The sequence below is a fragment of the Eschrichtius robustus genome, chromosome 2 (genome assembly GCF_028021215.1).
Source record: "Eschrichtius robustus isolate mEscRob2 chromosome 2, mEscRob2.pri, whole genome shotgun sequence".
NCBI classification, from domain to species: Eukaryota; Metazoa; Chordata; class Mammalia; order Artiodactyla; family Eschrichtiidae; genus Eschrichtius; species Eschrichtius robustus.
In genome coordinates this window covers 107,708,321-107,728,998 of record NC_090825.1, presented here as the reverse complement: position 1 = coordinate 107,728,998, position 20,678 = coordinate 107,708,321, and the positions used below count along the sequence as shown (strand labels likewise).

The following is a 20,678-nucleotide window of genomic DNA, read 5'->3' as shown; positions in this document are numbered from 1 at the left end:
TCCTAGAGTAATGCAGTTACTGTATATAGTATGTGGAATGCTGACTCCACAAAAAACCCTCAGATATTATGGAATGATAAATCCCTGATGCCTCTGAAGACCAAGATGATTTCAAACAGTCTTTTATGTCAAAAAAATCCTTTATCCACTGACCCCTACTTCTGAGGTGCCAAAATAAATTTAAAACATCCTTTCAAAGATTTTTAGATATTTTAGAACACCAATGCAAAGTAAACATTTATTTCACAAATATGTTTTAAGATGTTTGAAAAAAAAGGACTAATATCAATGGCCAATGCTAAAGTACAAAATGATATATCCATTCAAATTTTTCTGGAACTATGATTTGAATTTGACAAGATCGTGATGAAAAGTGTACAGGTTAAACTGCTGGAAAAATTTACTTGAGATCACCAGCATTACTAGATATTTTAAAGTAATATTTCTTCTAAAAGAAGAAGTTTTTATATCTTAGGCTTTTCTTATCTTGTAACAACTGGTATTAATAAATTAATAGAAATGCATAATAAGTTAACTCTTATTTGGGTAATTTTAAAACTTAGTTCGAGATACTGATGTAAAAGATCATGATAAAAATTTAGCTACTGGACATTAGGTATTTTTTTAAAATTTCTTTTTCCCACTTATTTACGGAATGTGATGCCTTAAAATTGTATTCAAAAAAATAACATGTCAAACACTGAAATTTTATACTGCCCTTGATACTTTATTTGCTCTTTCTTGCTTAATATTTCTGTGAAGTAGAATAGTTCTATTATTCCTCTTTGCTGCTGAAGATAAATTTTGCATGAGTCTGTTTCCAATGTTCTGTGCTTTGAACTTACTCTCATCTAATTCATGAATATGCTGAAAGATTACAAAGCTCTTTCTGGCTATAAAATCGACGAAACGGAGTCAGAAATAATGCGATTCTTGAAACCTTGTCCATCCACTTTATTTATGAACTGCAAAGGAAAATAATATCCAAATGCCCAGAAATATTTTGGCATTGAAATGAATATACGTCCTATTAACATAGTCAGAGATAATTGAAAACTGTTGACTAAACACAATGGAACAGATTTGAGAGAGAAGGTTTATTCAAGTGCAAATCATATAGAGGTTGCTTATAATTAGGACTATTTTATAAAATAAGTCATTTGAAATAAAAGTAAAGACATATCTAAATTCTTATTTAACGTATTAAATAAAACATCTCTTTGAATCCAAAGAAACCCTATGTAGGGTTCCCTTTTCTCCACAGCCTCTCCAGCATTTATTGTTTGTAGATGGGAGTGTAAACGGATACAGCCCCTATAGAAAACAGTATGGAGGTTCCTTAAAAAACTAAAAATAGAACTACCATATGACCCAGCAATCCCTCTACTGAGCATATACCCAGGGAAAACCATAATTCAAAAAGACACATGCACCCCAATGTTCATTGCAGCTCTATTTACAATAGCCAGGACATGGAAGCAACTTAAATGCCCATCAACAGAGGAATGGATAAAGAAAATGTGGTACATATATGCAGTGGAATATTAGCCATAAAAAGAAACAAAATTGGGTCATTTGTAGAGACGTGGATGGACCTAGAGACTGTCATACAGAGTGAGGTAAGTCAGAAAAACAAATATCGTATATTAACGCATATGTGTGGAATCCAGAAAAATGGTATAGATGATCTTATTTGCAAAGTATAAATAGAGACACAGACGTAGAGAACATATGGATACAGAGGGGGAAGGGGGGGTGGGAGGAACTGGGAGATTGGGATTGACACATATACACTACTGATACTATGTATAAAATAGATAACTAATGAGTACATACTGTATAGCACAGGGAACCCTACTTAATGTACGGTGGGGACCTAAATGGGAAGGAAATCCCAAAAAGAGGGGATATAGGTATATGTACAGCTGACTCATTTTGCTGTACAGTAGAAACTAACAACATTGTAAAGCAACTATACTCCAATAAAAATTAATTTAAAAAAAAAACAAAGAAAACCTATATAGTCTCTAAGGGACATGCTATACATACTTTGTGGAAAGAAATGACACTAAACCCCTGAACTGCTCTTGAAGGAAGTATATGACATGGAGGAAAGAAGACTTGAACTCTGGAGTCCTGGATTCTAATCTTGGCTCCTCCCACACTGGGCCTGTGACCTTGGGAAATCTCAATCTCTAATGCACTTCTCTTTTCTCATGTTAATAATAATGAAGTTATGCTTAAGAATATCTAAAAGCCCTTCTGACCTTGAAACTAAAATAATTTACATTGAACCTCTATTTCTTAAGGCCTGACAATTGACAAAACATATTCTAGGTTGCAATTGATGTGATTTTGGAAAAAATTTTTAACCCTAAAAATTCGCTTGTTCAAACTGAAGACTGACAAGTTCTGTGTGTTTACTTCCGAAGCTTTTACTAGACCACAATTATGGCAGAATGAACAAAAAAAAGAGGATAATAAAATTCACTGGGCAAACATTTTCCTGTCTAGAGTCTCAGATGTAAACAGATTTTAATGACTGCCTTTCAGTGCAATAACAGGAACCAGCAACCTTTTCATTGCTCCATTTCCTAATAACCCATCATGGAATGGCGGCTGAGTTATATTAAAGAAGAAAGTTCTAACTCTGTGGATCTTCACTTTAAATATGTTTGTTTCTATTTGTGTTTTTGTTTTTTATGGATAGGGGATGTGAAGCAGAACCCCTTAAGTGAAATGGGCCCTGACATCAGTAAGAAATGGGAGAAGCAGAGGAATAGGAATTTGGGTGTACACGGGGTCATCAGCAGGAGAGGACCTAGGACACAGGATCCCAAGTCACATGGTGATAATGCGACCCCAGGGAAACATGGCCAGTGAAAATTTCATTGTGCCAAGGATGATTGCTACAAGCTTTTAAATTGTGAGTGACTAGAAATCCTTTTGTTATAATTACTCTGTACCCCTGGGAGCAAAGTATACTCTTTATAATCTCTCCCTTCCCCTGCCCACCACGTTGCCTTTGCTCTGGTGACCCCAGAGCTCCAAGTGCTCCAGCAAAAGCTGCTCCTTCCCAGCCTCCACACCTCTGGATGTTCCCGGCACCCTTTTTCTCTCTCCTGAGGACACCGTTTCTTGCTTCCTCTACAGCCGCCAGTGGGGTGGCCATTTTCTTGCTTACACCCCATACCTTTGCATCTACAGGCAGCACAGGTGCCCATGCTCCTCGTTGTCACCACCAGACCATTCTCCCTTCCTTCTTCCTAAACCTACAGCTTTGGAGCAGACTATGCGGTGCAGTCCCCTTCTTGCTGTAACCGAACACCAACCCCTGATTCAATCTCTCTTTTACTCTAAGATTTTACCTCCTGGATTATTGTTCTATTTTCTAATACTGCTCCTAACACATTTTTTGGTAATTATTATAGCCATTTGAACGTTCTTCCAACACTGAGGCCTCTCAGTTCCGGGCACACTTCTCTTCCCAAAGGTTTGTACTTTCACTTCACTGAAGCCACTAACTCTCCTGGTCTTGTTATTACTAATAACTATATCCCCTCCATACTCTTAGCTCTATTTTCTGTCACCACCTCCTGTATTTCCAGCCCTCTCCCTTAAGTATCCTGAGTCTAAAAGTTCTTTAACTCCACCAGGCCCTAAAATCCATTAGTGCTACGACCTTTTTCACTGTCTTTCAAAGTCCTTTGTAGTTTTACTTTCCTCTTTATACAACTAAATTCCATGGCCAATCATTTTCAACTCCTTACATACAACCTCAGGTCAAACGGATTCTCCTTTTGTTTTATCATACTCACATGGCAATTCCAAAACTTGTACCACAAGTGCATCTGTATGCTGTACATGGCTGGAGGGTAAGTATCATTGTGATATGTGTGTCAAGCTAAATTCATGACTGTCAACTTCAAGTGGACCATCAATGCCACCATAAAGTCAAAATACATGTACCATTTCATTCATTCTCTCATTCTCTTAAGTGACCACTTCACATCTCCTCTCTTTTCAAAATTCCGTATCTCCTTTCTCACCTTTAATCTCAGCAAAATGGCCTTTACTGATAAAATAGATGCATCCAAAAGAGTACCACCACAAGTTTCCAACATCTGCTTCTGTTCAAAATACTGTATTTTCTCCTGTTACTAGTGATGGGCTCTCCATATTTCTATCCAAAGCCAACTATTCCATTCCATCCATCCTGCCAACTTAAGGATATCACTCCAGAAATTTTTTGCTCTCTACTTTGCACCACTAGTTTTCTGTTCTATTCTAGAAAACCCACATTGGGAAATCATCATGTATAATTTCCCCTATTAAAAACAACAACAAACTCTTTGATTCATATTCCCTTCCAGCTAATGCCACATTTCTCTGCTTTCTTGTTTCAGCAAAATTTCCTGTTACCTTGAGTCCTTTCTTCAATTCATCACATGCTATTTTCTCTTGAATTCACTCCACTTAGTCTTTTGAGCCAAATCATTAAAAGTAATTTTGACAGAGTCATCATTGACCTCTATGTTTCAAATATAAAAATATAATATCTTTTGAAATACAATAAATATATTTGAATGTAATAGTCAATTTCAATGCACATTATTTTTGACTTAGCAGCTTTTGATACAGTCGATCATTCTCTTTCTTGTAATAAATACTTTCTCACTTGCCTTACAGAAAAGCATTCTCATTTGCATGTTTTTTCTCCAATGTTGTTGGCTACTTATTTTAATATGCTTTGTTGGTTTCTTCCCATCTCTCTGAACTCTAAATGGTATAATGTCCCAAGTAAATATAAAAGTGTAAGTATATGACATACCAACCTGTATGGTGTCTAGGGCAGCCCCCGTAAGTGTTAATATTTATGCAAAGCAATGCAATGAGTGATCATATTGAGTGACATATGTAACAACTGTACATAGCCTTTCTTCAATTCATGCCAGATTTTGCTGCAAAATAGTTCAGGCATTTAGGCACTAAACGTGTCGCAAAAAACTTTCAGTTTCCAATCCTTTATGGAGTTTGAAATTTTAGATAAGGGGTTATGGACCTGTCTTAATTATTACTGGTTAATCAGAAAAGAAGCTGTTTTGGAAAGATAAATACTGAAAAATACTTCACCTCCTCCACACGTGGCATCGCAATCTTCCCAGCCTGTGTGTGTCCACATGAAAAGGGGTTCAGGGGCTTTGGAGCTCTGATTCTCTGGTAGAGGGTCTGATGGGATAGTGTATTCATAATGAAGACCATAATTCTGGTCTTGAAACAGCAGCACCTATAATATATAAAAGTGATGAAGGCAGATGGATCAAAGTAGAGCATTTTCAATGTAAAGCATAAAACTAAGGATACGAATACCTTAAAATGCCTTTTGCATGGTGTGCATGCTCCTTTATTACACAGTAGACTTGAGATATTATGCTTAAACGTTGAAATTGTCCTACTTCTGAAAACACTGGAGTTACACACTTACCTTTGACCTAAAGACAGCATGAAAAAATAGCCCACTTGAATAAGGTCAGAGATACCACATCACTTTCTCCCAAGCTGATGGACTAGACAGTCTCTCAAAGCATGGTACATGTATGAGGTGACTTTAGTAGGGGGGGACAGGGACATGTGTCCTACATAACATCAAGATATAACCCACGATCTAATATCAAATGAAGCCGTTCCACTCATATAAAAAAGAAAGATGAATAATAAGTCCCTGTGTCAACAGAGGAAGAGAAGATTTTGGGAATCATTTCACTCCATAAGGGTAGAGAACTTCTAAGCCAATTAGAGGACAAGAATTTTATTCCATGTATGCTTACAGTTAAACTTTAACTTTGGCAAGGTTACTAATTTTCCATTCATAATAAAGATCATTTCCTTTGAAAAGAAATTTATGTTAAAAAGAACTTCTAAATGCAAATTAACTTAATAATGGTACAGTTATGTACACATATGTAAACAGTGTAAGAAACCATAAAGGATGTATGAGAATGACTGAACTTTGGGCTACACTGGACTAAACCATAAGCAGGGACCATGTCTGCTTTGTTCTCCCAAGGTACCCAGTATCAAGCTAAGAACTGCATCATCATGGGCAAGCATACATATTTTAAATGAAAGAAAAATACCTGAAATATATTCATTTTAAATAAAAGAATGAATGAGAATATATGTTTCTTTATAAATACATTTTCACCAAATATGTCAAACAAGCCCATGGAATATATCACTTCTATGGATCTGAGGATTTATGGAAGCAGTCTATATGACACACTGTGATGTATAAAAACATATATATCTAAATTTTAAATTATGTTAAAGTATTAGAAAACTTTGATATTTAATCTGTATCAAGGTGGTTGTAATGACAGGTTACAGAGTTAACACTTAATAGGAAAAAATTTAAATGAGCCCAGGGTTAATTTTCTTTACTTCTTTTTCTTAAGATTCTGCCTCAATATATTATCAGAAATACTAAGATACATTTTAATATGTGGATTGGGGAACTAGTATGATGACATTATCAATCAACTATATCAACAATAAAAATAATACTTTAAAAATTCATATATACTAACATACTGGGTACTACTTCTAAGTATATCACAGTGCTTATTTTGGCTTTAAATATCTCATTTCATGTTGCCAGTGACTTTTCAGCTAAATGAGTTAAAAAAGAGAGAGATGGACTCACCTTGTTTATGGAAATAACCAGACTATTACATGATTTTTAAATTGATGAAATGAACATATAAATAAATCATTTGCCAACTTATTTAATTAAATGAAATTCGTGTCTTTTTTTCTTAAAAAACTACCTTTTCATCAACAGAACTTTAGATTGTCCTTGAATACCTAATGCCATTTAAAATAAAGACATTGGCTACAAAATCATTAGCTCTTTCTTAAACCATTTGAACTTGGCAGTATTCTTTGCAAGAAGGAAAGTGTGACCGCGTTACAGTTGAGGGGCACATACTGAAGCATGGCAGCAGAAGGTATTGCCTTTCAAAATTCAGTACCAGCTTTCAATCTGTAATAGTCATTAAAGAAAAATATCTTAGAAGTGCAGTTTCCCTTGGATTACTGAATAAATCCAGGTCACATAGATGCCTTCTTTTAGACATAGTTCACTGACTTTAATTATGTTTCATGCTTCCAGGAAAAACCTTGGTAATTACCAGTCAGATTAAGGATTCTGCAGCAAGGAAACTCCCTCTGCCCAACACTGAGGTCTCACATATACTGTTTTAAGATTCTGAATTAGAGGCTCACTAAAAGAGCCTCAGTCTTCTTCCATTAAAAAGAACGTAGTTTACATTCATGTAAGGGAGGCAACCTGATGGCGTTTTCTGCAACCCAATCATTAAACAAATGTTTGTTGTTGATAATGTTGTTATTCTAAGTGACCCAGTCATGGAAAGAGCCAGATATTGGTCATACAATGTTTGTTTCGTCATTTTTTCCCCCTCTCTCCAGATGGCAGAGGGCACAGAGTGGAGTTTCCAATTCAAATTAAATAAAAGGACCCAGAGGAACTGTGGGGAAATGAACAAAATAATTACTTAAAGTATATGCATACTCATGATCCAAGGCTGTCTGGTGTAAAGAACTTAGATTTAAGCTCTGCATCAGGAGAGGCAGCATAGAAGATGGATTAACACCTGGTTTATTCAAAGCTAAATAACTTACTGGGAGGCACTGAGCACAGTATTTAACCTTTTACATACTTAGTGTCTTCTAATCTGTAAAATGGAGTAATAATAATACATACTACACAGGGTTATTTTGAGGATTAAATGCTATAATGAACATAAAGCACTTTTGGATAGGGTCTGACTCTCAGTGCTTGATGGTGTATATTATTACTAGTATTAAGATTCGGAACAGAAGGCCCCCATGCAACTCACCCTGCTCCCTTTATGCATATTCCTGTTGGTAAAGTCTATTGACTGCAGTTCTGTAAAACGTTCTTACTTGAAATGTGGTCAGTGGACCAGCAGTAGTGGCATCACCTGGGAGGTGGTTAGAAATGCAGGTCTCAGGTTCCTCCCCAGAATATGCATTTTAACAAGAACCCCAGGTGATTTGCAGGCATGTTAAAGTAGGAAAAGCAAATGGGCCAGTATGATATTTGAACCTCTGGCTGCTATACTGGCAACACAGATGTCTCCAGTTGAGGAAGAATTCAACTTTAATTGTGTGGAGATATTAAATAACGTGGCACACCACACTCCAAATAAATAGTCAGTTGACTGTATTTTAGAGTTGTTTTTATGTGTGGACTCAAAGAGGTGTTGAAGTGTGTGAATCTCAGACTTTGCCACCAGAAGAAAAAACTCCTGATCCATTAGCATTGACTGCAATGATCAAGGTCAAAAGAGGCATGTGAACCTGCCACGAGCGAGGGCGCAGAGCCCCAATGTCCTGATTCTTTCACTCCAAACTCAGACCAATCTTCTGCTACATGGTGAAGAAACTTATTATCCCAAACATTCAAATTATCATAATTCTTTACAGGAATCACTTAACCTAGTAAGAACACAATGGGGTAATTGGAAGCCTTGTTAGATATTTATCAAACGTTTTCCCCCGGGAACAATACCATTTTATCAAAGGTATTTTATACAGATTCAGGCAATGCCCATTTCACAGATGTATGAAATGCTACGGTTTGCCATATTATAGCACTCTCTTTATAGACATCCACTCTGGTTAGTAAACATATGTTTTTAGGGAAAGAGGAACCTTATTGCCTGCTAATTCACTTCTACTGTGAGTCTGTGAATTCCCTAAAATATCGTGTTCCTTTCGTAATAATTTCCATTTTTAGACATCTTGATTTCAAACACGTTAAAAAACCCTAAAAACCCACCTCACCTCTTAAATAATTTTAAATGTTTACTTGACAATTCAAATTTGGAAAAAAGATAAGAGAAGGCACGGTGGGAATGTCCTTTGTCATAGGAAGTTGCTTATGCAATGTTATCGATTCGTTCCCTCATACCAGGAGGTGTAATGGTGATGTAGTAGGACCTTTGGCGGAGATCTTCTCCCAGAGACCTCGTCTTACATAATGGACAGTAGTTCCCGCTAAGTTGAATGCTCCAGAGTGTTCAATCTTCCAGTCACTATTAATAGACTGTTTTCCAGTGTCTCGGAGAGCTATAAAAAGGTTATAAAATATTACGAGATTAACAAGTCAGCATCATTAATCACTATCCACTTTGCATGGTTTTGTTAAAAGCATTTCATTCATTTCTAAACTAAATGGTCAACACTCCCTGATGTAAAACATGAGGAATCTCCTCTTTGGGAAAGTCTGCAATCACAGCAAATGCCACAGGAAGTTCTCCTTCTCTCCTGAAGCTGTCCACAAACCACACAGTCACGTTTATCCTTGCCTCCTCCAACCTCCTTTGAACACTTGATGTCTATAACCTTATTTTGTGTCCCTTAATCATTTATTCTTTAACAACATATTATTATTTTAAAGGCTATGTGTGTCTGTGTTGTCTATGCAATGATCCTATGAACAATGTGAAGGCTGGTACTACGTCTTATACATGCTCTGTATCTCCTATGCCGCCCAGGAAAGAGTGTGACGACAGAAAGATCATGACATGGAATGTTAACTAACAGATCAGAATGACAGGGTTACGTTCAATACAAAACAATTCAAAGATAATGTGTTAGTTCTAAAAACAGAACTCAGAACCTTTAAACATCCCTAGTTTGTGATTTATTGTGTACAAGAATAGAGGATAAATGCTAATTCTCACCCACAAGCAGCCATCATTTGTATGAAACTTTTTGGAGTAACTTTGTTTACCTATACTTTTTTTTCTCTTTTTCTTTTTTGACCTGATCTGTGTTACTATTTAAATGAGATTCATAACGTGGAAGTGACATGCCACGATTATCATTTAAAATTAAGGATTCCTTCCGTTTTTTCCAAATGATTTTATTTTTTATTTAAACTTTACACTCTCCCATATAATTGAATTTCTCTTTCAAAAACATTTACCTGTGGAAGCAACCTAAGTGTCCATCATTGGATGAATGGATAAAGAAGATGTGGCACATATATACAATGGAATATTACTCAGCCATAAAAAGAAACAAAATTGAGTTTTTTGTAGTGAGGTGGATGGACCTAGAGTCTGTCATACAGAGTGAAGTAAGTCAGAAAGAGAAAAATAAATACAGTATGCTAACACAAATATACGGAATCTAAGGAAAAAAAAAAAAAAAGGTCAGGAAGAACCTAGTGGTAAGACGGGAATAAAGACACAGACCTACTAGAGAATGGACTTGAGGATATGGGGAGGGGGAAGGGTAAGCTGTGACAAAGTGAGAGAGTGGCATGGACATATATACACTACCAAACGTAAAATAGATAGCTAGTGGGAAGCAACCGCATAGCACAGGGAGATCAGCTCGGTGCTTTGTGACCACCTAGAGGGGTGGGATAGGGAGGGTGGGAGGGAGGGAGATGCAAGAGGGAAGAGATATGGGAACATATGTATATGTATAACTGATTCACTTTGTTATAAAGCAGAAACTAACACACCATTGTAAAGCAATTATACTCCAATAAAGATGTTAAACTCTAAAAAAAAAAAAAAAATTTACATGAAGATTCATTGAAGGTTTTTATGTCATAATGCTATGAAAATGTTTTGATAATAAGCCAATAAATCTTCTAAAATATTATTTAAGCCAATCTCTATTTATTGAATGTTTGAGGATTTCCAACTTTTTAATATTGTAAATAATGCTCAGATAAATACACTGTACACTAAATATTTGTATACCTGAATACTTCCCTTGGATAGAGTCCCAGATTTGGAATTACAGAGTCAAAGAAATCAAACATTTAAAGATTTGGAAAAACAATTTCAAATTGATTTTAAAAAGTTTGCAAGAATTTATGCTTTCATAACAGTGACTGAGAGTGTCCATTTCTGAACACCTCCTTGAAAGCACCTTTCTTCTTGTATAATATTTAATCATGCCTAAATCATTGCTTATCAAGCATCCGCTATAAATCAGGAAATACTCAAAGTTCTGGGACTTCCCGAATGAACAATAGAAATATGTTCTCTGGCTTCATAGAACTTATCATCTAACTAGCAAACCAGATATTAATCAAGTCATAAGTAACCAACTAATTATAATTACGCTGAAACTTGTGAGGGAGGAATCAGGAAAGGCTTGCCTGAAGGATGTCATTTATGGAGGACGCTAGCCAGGGGAAAAGAGAAACATAGAAAGAGCGTTCAAGACTGAGGGAACTACAGATGCAAAGGTCACCATTGCAGCTTGGTGAGAATCAGGCAGCAAATGTGCAGATGCCACATGTACTGAAGTGGATCATGAACTCATGAGGCTGAAGAGTAAGGAATAGCCAGATCTTATAGGCCTTGTTAAATTTTAGAGGCTTTTTCCTAAGAAAAAATATAAAACTATACAAGATTTTGAACAATATTGTACAGAAAATGGACTTGCATAGGACAAATTTGTATAGAGAAGACAGAATAGTAGCCCAATGGTAAGTAATGGTGGCTTGGCTTAAGGTAGTAGAGAAAAGTGCAAAGAGGAATTTAGGAGTGAAATTGATAAAATATGATGATGACTTGGTTGTCCTGTGTGAAAGGAAGTGTCAGGAATGATGCCAGGTTTCTAGTATGAGAAACAGTGGGTTATAAAAGCAAACAGTGAGATTGGAAAGGCTAGCAAAAAAAATGATTGAGGAGAAATATCAGGATTTGAATTTTGAACAGTCCAGATTTTTAGAAAAGTCTCTTTTTGCTATTGAGGTTAAAGATATTTTTCATTTGCTTGTTAGTTATTTGCCTTTTAAATTTAAATTAATTAAGCAAATTATAAATTATCTGTGAAGGTTTTTTGGTCCACTAAGAGATTTTTCTGGAGTTTATATTCTCATTATTATAAGCAACATGTTAATAAAAGTATTGCAATTTTACCTCTTAATTTCTACCAAGTAATATCTTTATCACATACTGCATATAAAGTATAATGTTTTAGATGAAATATTAAGCATAAATATTTTCAGATGTATGAAAAATATATAAGTACTAATGTTTACCTTGAATTTTAAACTTGAAAGGGAAATATGTTGCCAGAAACTCTCAACACTTTGCAAATAGCTCTTACCATCTACAAATGGATATACTTCTGATAATGTTAGATTGATTAAAAAAATAATGATTTTGCCTAAAAGGTAAAGTACTTCTTGCATTTCTCTAAGGTCTATTAAATATTCTGAGAGTCTTTTTGGCCTAGATTTGTACTGCGGCCAGTATAATTCCATTCTTTTTTCCTGTATCTCAACATATATTCATGGCACTATTATAAAGGAATATTTCCTGAAAATCTCTAAGAAAAATGCCTTAAAAACCTTTTGTGGTGACTACAGTATAATGTTGAGACTCAACTGGTATTCTGGAATTCAGCATTCCCCGCCCAAATGCCACATGCATGTATCTGAAAACCCACACAATTTATAAGCTTAAGAGCAACCTTATATGCAGACTCAATACTCTGGGTGTGTGGTGTTTCCTGGTTTTGGTTTTTAATTCATTAGCTTAAAAACGTTTTTAGAAAATCTGTTTCTGGCCATAGCTGAATAACTGGAACTGCACTATCTCTCCCCCTGTAAACAACTAGAAAACTAGACAGTATATGAAACAACTGTTCCCAGACACTGAACAATGGACAACAGAGAACTGTGATCCCTAAGAGGAGGAGACCAAATGCTCTCTAAAATTACTTGACTTTCTGCCCGAAGATACTTAGCAGGCCCCACCACAGAGAGGGGGAACTCAAGCAGAGCACAGATAACAAGGGCTTCAGCGAGATGAGGACACAGAGAACGGAGTTCAAACTGGCTAAGGCAGCTGGAATCTGTTTTATTGAGTACTAGAGAAGAGGGAGCAACACAGCGACGAGTTTCAAAGTATTTCATAAGTTGACATAGTGTGAGGGACATAACCTAGAGGATTTCACTTATTTATGCTTGCTGTTTAGAGACCTCTATCCTATTTAAGCTGCAACAGCCTCCTTATATACTCTCACTGTTTACACTTAACTATCAGCCCTATCATTTATCAATTCATCTATTGTCTGTCTTTGAGCCCTTAAAGTCTTTCGTTTCCACTTTTATGTCTCTTTTGGAGGTTACCTTAAACCTTACTAGTTTATGTAATGACCCAATGGAAAGAAATGGGAATAACCAGGTACCTGGCAGGTAGGACACAATAGAGTTTTCATAGGACACAGGGAATATGGGCGGCAGGGGGGTAGTGTCAAGTGCATGCTATTTCACAATTATCTTTTTGTTTTATATTACAGAAGTTAACTACCTTCTAATTCCTACAACACTATCCATTAACATCAAGCAGCATGGTATTACACCAAATATTGGCAACTTAAACTTCTACAACAGAATTTCTTAGAGTTACTCAAAAATAACTGTTTCATTTGTTTCATCCTTCATCTGTCAAAAATTTTTGTGGCAGAAACTATCATGGTAGTTTAAAGGAGAATGATCTCAGTTTACTTGCACTACTCTTTTAGTCTTGAGTTTCTATAAACCCTAGAGTTAACTGATTATTACTAAATTCTTAAGAAACAAAAGAAGTCTTTTTTCCTAAAAGTTCTGGTATTTTTCAAGGAAACGAAGTGAACCATTAACAAACAGAATGCATTTTTTTCTATGATACGGTAATTAGGAAAACCAACCAAAATACGAATATGATAAAAGCAAAAGAAAAAAATCTGCAAAGGTGTTCCTTTGAGCCTGAAACTAAATATTGTACTAAGTTGCAAATAAGTGGGGTGAAATTCCACAAGGCTGGGAAAAGAGTAACTACCTAGGACCTGTAAACTGCACAACTACTGGAGCTTGCGTAGGGTTGGAAGACATATGCATTCTATGCTATCAGAGTGAAGATATCTTACTGAACATACAGACTCTTCAGAGGAGAACCTAGAAAGGCTGCATATTAGAAATAAAGCTGGTCTAGTCCTAGAATAAAGGCTCCCTGAATAGGGAGGGTAGGCACAAAAATTATTTGAAGACATAGTGTTCAAAATTTTTCCAAATCTGATATAAACCATAAACATACAGATCTGAGAAGTACATTGGAACCCAAACAGGATAAGCATAAAGAAAGCCATACCAAAGCACAATACAATCAAACTGCTAGCACACAATGATAGGGAGAACAATCTTAATAGTGGCCATATTTAAAATAGATAACCAACAAGGACTTACTGTATAGCACAGGGAAATCTACTCAATATTATCTACAACCTAAATGGGAAAGGAATTTGAAAAAGTACAAATGCATGTATACGTATAACTGAATCACTTTGCTGTACACCTGAAACTAACAAAACATTGTTAATCAACTATACTCCAGTATAAAATAAAAAGTTAAAAAAATAAAAGATAAAAAGCATGGAATCATAAAAAAAATAGTGGCCAAAAAGGAAACAGGCATATTAGATATAGGGGAAAAAAGATTTAAGAATTCCCTGGATATACCATTACAACTAATGCAAGCCAGAAGACAATGAAACGTTACCTTAAAGTGAAAAAACAAAACAAAACATAGTAAAACAAAACAAAATATAGAATTCTATATTCAGTGAAAATATCCTTCACATATGAAGGTTAAATAAATATACTGTCAGACAAACAAAATCTGAGAAATTTGGCTGCCAGAAGACTTGCTCTACAAGAAGTATTAAAGGATGTTCTTCAGGCTAAAAGAACATGGTTCTAGATGGAAACAGGTGTCTATGTGAAGGTATGAAGAATGCTGGTACTGGTAAATGTACAAAAATATATAAGCATGTCCTTATTAGTTGTCTATTTTATAAGGACCTACTGTATAGCACAGGGAACTCTTCTCAATACTCTGTAATGACCTACATGGGAAAAGAATCTAAAAAAGAGTGGGTATATGTTTAACTGATTCACTTTGCTGTACAGCAGAAACTAACACAACATTTTAAATCAACTCTCCTTAAATAAAAATTTTTAAAAATTAAAAAAAAATGTAATTTTTTCATTAATAAGTTCTTTATAGTATAATTAACTATTTAAAGCATAAATAGTTACAATGTATTTTGGTGCTTAAAGCATATGTAGAAATAAGTTGATTATATAAAATGTAGAAATAAAATGTATAATAGCACAAAGGAGGGGAAGGAGGAAAAGGGAACTAAGCTGTTCTAAGGAACTTACATTACATGTAAAGTGGCACAATATAATCTGAAGGGAGACTATAATAAGTTAAAAACTCATACAGTAAAGCAATCAATGAAAATATAAAACATGAGCTATACATGGCTGATAAGCAAATAAAGGAGATTAATGGAATACTAAAAAAAAAAAAAAAATCCAACAGAAGCCAGATAAAAAGGAAAAAAGGAATAGAAAGGAATGAAATACATAGAAAAATTCAATATTCACATAATTATATTATGTTTAAATGTACTATGATATTAGTTAGGATAGATTATCAGGCCAGAGGGCCAACTATATTCAATTTACAAGAATGTACTTTAAAAATGAAAGATAGGGAGATTAAACCTAAAAGGATAGAAAGAATTAAGCATGCAACACTAATCAAAAAAGATGTATTGGCTATATTAATATCAGATAGCATGAACTTCAGGTCAAGGAATATTCTAAGATCAAAAGAGAATTTTTTAAAATGTCATTTAAATTTAAATTACTTTAAATGTAAAATCTCAAATGACATTTAAAATTTATTAAGGAGATCATAAAATCCTAAGTGTGTAACAAAGCATCAAAATGCGTGAAGCAAAAACTAACATAATTGAAAGGAGATATAGAAAAATCTACAGTTTTAATCAGAGATTTCAATATTTCTCTTTCCTTAGATGATAAAAGAAGAAAATCAATAAGAATAAAGAACACTTGAACCAAATGGAGCCAACTGATATTTAGAGAAGAGTCAGCATTGCAGAATATAATTTTTTTTTCAAGTATAAATGAAACATTAACCAATACAAGCCATAGGCCATGAAACAAGTCTCAGTTGAAATCAGGCAGTACAGCTGACCCTTGAACATGTATGTGAACTGCGTGGGCCACTTATGCACGGATTTTTTTCAACGGTAAATACTTCACTATTACATGATCTCCCATCCCCACCTCCCCTGATGTTTGAATTTACAAATGCTGAACTGAATCGCAGATTCGAGAAACGGTATATATGGAGGAAGAGCCTATGTGGAGGTCTGACTATAAATTATACTAGGATTTTCGGCTGTATGGAGGGTAGGCGTCCCTAACCCCCATGTCGTTCAAGGATCAACTACATATTCTCTTTCCACGCAGATTTAAACTGGAATCAATAACAAAATATCTACTAGAAAATCTACAAATATTTGGAAATTAAACAATACAGTTACAAATAACCCATGAGTCAAAGTAGAAACCACAATGATAATTTGAAAATATTTTAAACCAAAAGTATGACCTACAAAAATTGTGGAATGCAGCTAAAGCAATGCTTAGAAAAACTGTCATATTAGCAAAGAAGAAAGGACTAAGATCAATTACCTAAGTTTCTAACTTAAAATGGTATTAAAAAAATCGATTTAAACCTAAAGTAAGTAGGAAGAAAATAATAAAGACCAAAAGTCAATTGAATAGAAAGCACATTAACAATAGATGCAATTAATGACACTAAAAGTTGGTTATTTCAAAAGATCAAAAACGGATAAAACTCTAGTTTGACTGATTAGGAAAAGAAGACAAAAATTAACAACATCAGAAATGAGAGGAGAAATATTGCTATAGTGCATATAGACACTGTAGCGTTATAAGGACATATTATAAACAACTTCAAGACAATAAACTTGATAAGTGAAATAGATAAGTTCTTTGAAGACACCAATCACCAAATCTGTCACAAGAATTAAAAGAACATCTGACTAGTTATAAACACAAACACACACACACATACTAAAGAAATTAGGCTGGGATTCAAAAACCTTCCCAGAAAGAAAATACCAATGTTCAAACATTTAAGGAAAAACAGTACCAGTTTTATACAAAATTTACTATAAAATAGAAGAGGAGGGGCACAAGGGTTCTTCAAATGTACTAAAAATGTTATTTTTCTTAAGGTAGGTAATAAATATAAACATTTGTACTTTACTGTTTCCTTTATAACTAACTATTGATTAAGAATATTTGTTTCTATATATTAAATATTCATGAAAATTACATTTTTATATATTCTGGACACAAATTCTTTTCATGATAAATTTATTGCAAATATTTTTCTCTGAGACTATGGCTTGCCTTTTTATTTTCTTAATGATGTCTTTAAAAGAACAGTAGTTTATTTATTTATTTATTGAATTTGTATTCAATTATTTTTCAAATCTCACCTTCTCTTTATTTTTTTTAACATTTTTATGGGACTATAATTGCTTTACAATGGTGTGTTAGTTTCTGCTTTATAACAAAGTGAATCAGTTATAAATATACATATATCCCCATATCTCTTCCCTCTTGTGTCTCCCTCCCTCCCAGCTGCCTATCCCACCCTTCTAGCTGGTCACAAAGCACCGAGTTGATCTCCCTGTGCTATGCGACTGCTTCCCAGTAGCTATCTATTTTACATTTGGTAGTGTATGTATGTCCATATATACACTGCCACTCTCTCACTTTGTCCCAGTTTATCCTTCCCCCTCCCCGTGTCCTCAAGCCCATTCTCTAGTAGGTCTGCATCTTTATTCCCGTCTTGCCCCTAGGTTCTTCATGACCATTTTTCTTTTTTTTAGATTCCATATATATGTGTTAGCGTATGGTATTTGTTTTTCTCTTTCTGACTTACTTCACTCTGTATGACAGACTCTAGGTCCATCCACCTCACTACAAATACCTCAAATTCGTTTCTTTTTATGGCTGAGTAATATTCCATTGTATATATGTGCCACATCTTCTTTATCCATTCATCTGTCGATGGACACTTAGGTGGCTTCCATGTCCTGGCTATTGTGAATAGAGCTGCAATGAACATTGTGGTACATGAATCTTTTTGAATTATGGTTTTCTCAGGGTATATGCCCAGTAGTGGGATTGTTGGGCCGTATGGTAGTTCTACTTTTAGTTTTTTAAGGAACCTCCATACTGTTCTCCATAGTGGCTGTATCAATTTACATTCCCACAAACAGTTCAAGAGGGTTCACTTTTCTCCACACCCTCTCCAGCATTTATTGTTTGTAGATTTTTTGATGATGGCCATTCTGACCAGTGTGAGATGATATCTCATTGTAGTTTTGATTTGCATTTCTCTAATGATTAATGATGTTGAGCATTCTTTCATGTGTCTGTTGGCAATCTGTGTATCTTCTTTGGAGAAATGTCTATTTAGGTCTTCTGCCCATTTTTGGATTGGGTTGTTTGTTTCTTTGATATTGAGCTGCATGAGCTGCTTGTAAATTTTGGGGATTAATCCTTTGTTAGTAGCTTCATTTGCAAATATTTTCTCCCATTCTGAGGGTTGTCTCTTCGTCTTGTTTATGGTTGCCTTTGTTGTGCAAAAGCTTTTGAGCTTCATTAGGTCCCATTTGTTTACTTTTGTTTTTATTTCCATTTCTCTAGGAGGTGGGTCAAAAAGAATCTTGCTGTGATTTATGTCATAGAGTGTTCTGCCTATGTTTTCCTCTAAGAGTTTGATAGTATCTGGCCTAACATTTAGGTCTTTAATCCATTTGGAGTTTATTTTTGTGTATGGTGTTAGGGAGTGTTCTCACTTCATTCTTTTACATGTAGCTGTCCAGTTTTGCCAGCACCACCTACTGAAGAGGCTGTCTTTTCTCCATTGTATATACTTGTCTCCTTTATCAAAGATAAACTGACCATATGTGCGTGGGTTTATCTCTGGGCTTTCTATCCTGTTCCATTGATCTATATTTCTGTTTTTGTGCCAGTACCATACTGTCTTGATTACTGTAGCTTTGTAGTACAGTCTGAAGTCAGGAAGTCTGATTCCTCCAGCTCCATTTTTCTTGCTCAAGATTGCTTTGGCTATTCGGGGTCTTCTGTGTTTCCATACAAACTGTGAAATTTTTTTTTCTAGTTCTGTGAAAAATGTCAGTGGTAGTTTGATAGGGATTGCATTGAATCTGTGGATTGCTTTGCATGGTATAGTCATTTTCACAATGTTGATTCTTCAAATCCAAGAACATGGTATATCTCTCCATCTATTTGTATCACCTTTAATTTTTTTCATCAGTGTCTTATAATTTTCTGCATACAGGTCTTTTGTCTCCTTAGGTAGGTTTATACCTAGGTATTTTATTCTTTTTGTTGCAATGGTAAATGGGAGCATTTTCTTAATTTCACTTTCAGATTTTTCATCATTAGTGTATGAGAATGATGCAAGAGATTTCTGTATATTAATTTCGTATCCTGCTACTTTACTAAATTCATTGATTAGCTCTAGTAGTCTTCTGGTAGCATCTTTAGGATTCTCTACGTATAGTATCATGTCATCTGCAAACAGTGACAGCTTCACTTCTTCTTTTCTGATTTGGGCTCCTTTGATTTCCTTTTCTTCTCTGATTGCTGTGCCTAAAACTTCCAAAACTATGTTGAATAATAGTGGTGAGAGTGGGCAACCTTGTCTTGTTCCTTATCTTAGTGGAAATGGTTTCAGATTTTCACCATTGAGGATGATGGTGGCTGTGGGTTTGTCATATATGGCCTTTATTATGTTGAGGTAAGTTCCCTCTATGCCTACTTTCTGGAGGGTTTTTATCATAAATGGGTGTTGAATTTTGTCAAAAGCTTTCTCTGGATCTATTGAGATGATCATATGGTTTTTCTCCTTCAATTTGTTAATATGGTGTATCACACTGATTGATTTGCATATATTGAAGAATCCTTGCATTCCTGGGATAAACCCCACTTGATCATGGTGTATCATCCTTTTAATATGCTCTTGGATTCTGTTTGCTAGTATTTTGTTGACGATTTTTGCATCTATGTTCATCAGTGATATTGGCCTGTAGTTATCTTTCCTCGTGACATCTTTGTCTGCTTTTGGTATCAGGGTGATGGTGGCCTCGTAGAATGAGTTTGGGAGTGTTCCTCCCTCTGCTACATTTTGGAAGAGTTTGAGAAGGATATGTGTTAGCTCCTTTCTAAATGTTTGATAGAATTCGCCTGTGAAGCCATCTAGTCCTGGGCTTCTGTTTGTTGGAAGATTTTAAATCACAGTTTCAATTTCAGTGATTGTGATTGGTCTGTTCATATTTTCTATTTCTTCCTGATTCAGTCTCGGAAGGTTGTGCATTTCTAAGAATTTGTCCACTTCTCCCAGGTTGTTCATTTTATTGGCATATAGTTGCTTGTAGTAATCTCACATGATCCTTTGTATTTCTGCAGTGTCAGTTGTTACTTCTCCTTTTTCATTTCTAATTCTATTGATTTTAGTCTTCTCCCTTTTGTTCTTGATGAGTCTGGCTAATGGTTAACCAATTTTGTTTATCTTCCCAAAGAACAGCTTTTAGTTTTATTGATCTTTGCTATCGTTTCCTTCATTTCTTTTTCATTTATTTCTGATCTGATCTTTATGATTTCTTTC

At 35.0% G+C, this 20,678-nt stretch overlaps 1 protein-coding gene across 1 annotated transcript in view; it reads right to left on the bottom strand.

Moving 5' to 3' along the window:
* ADAMTS19 (ADAM metallopeptidase with thrombospondin type 1 motif 19) overlaps positions 1-20,678 on the bottom strand; it is a 296,035-nt gene that overhangs the window by 48,780 nt on the left and 226,577 nt on the right. The window contains exons 17-18 of the mRNA XM_068534394.1: positions 9,017-9,174; positions 5,134-5,287 (exon numbers count right to left, since the gene is read on the bottom strand). Coding sequence (XP_068390495.1) covers positions 5,134-5,287; positions 9,017-9,174 — 312 coding nt within the window. The remainder of the gene's footprint in view (positions 1-5,133; positions 5,288-9,016; positions 9,175-20,678) is intronic.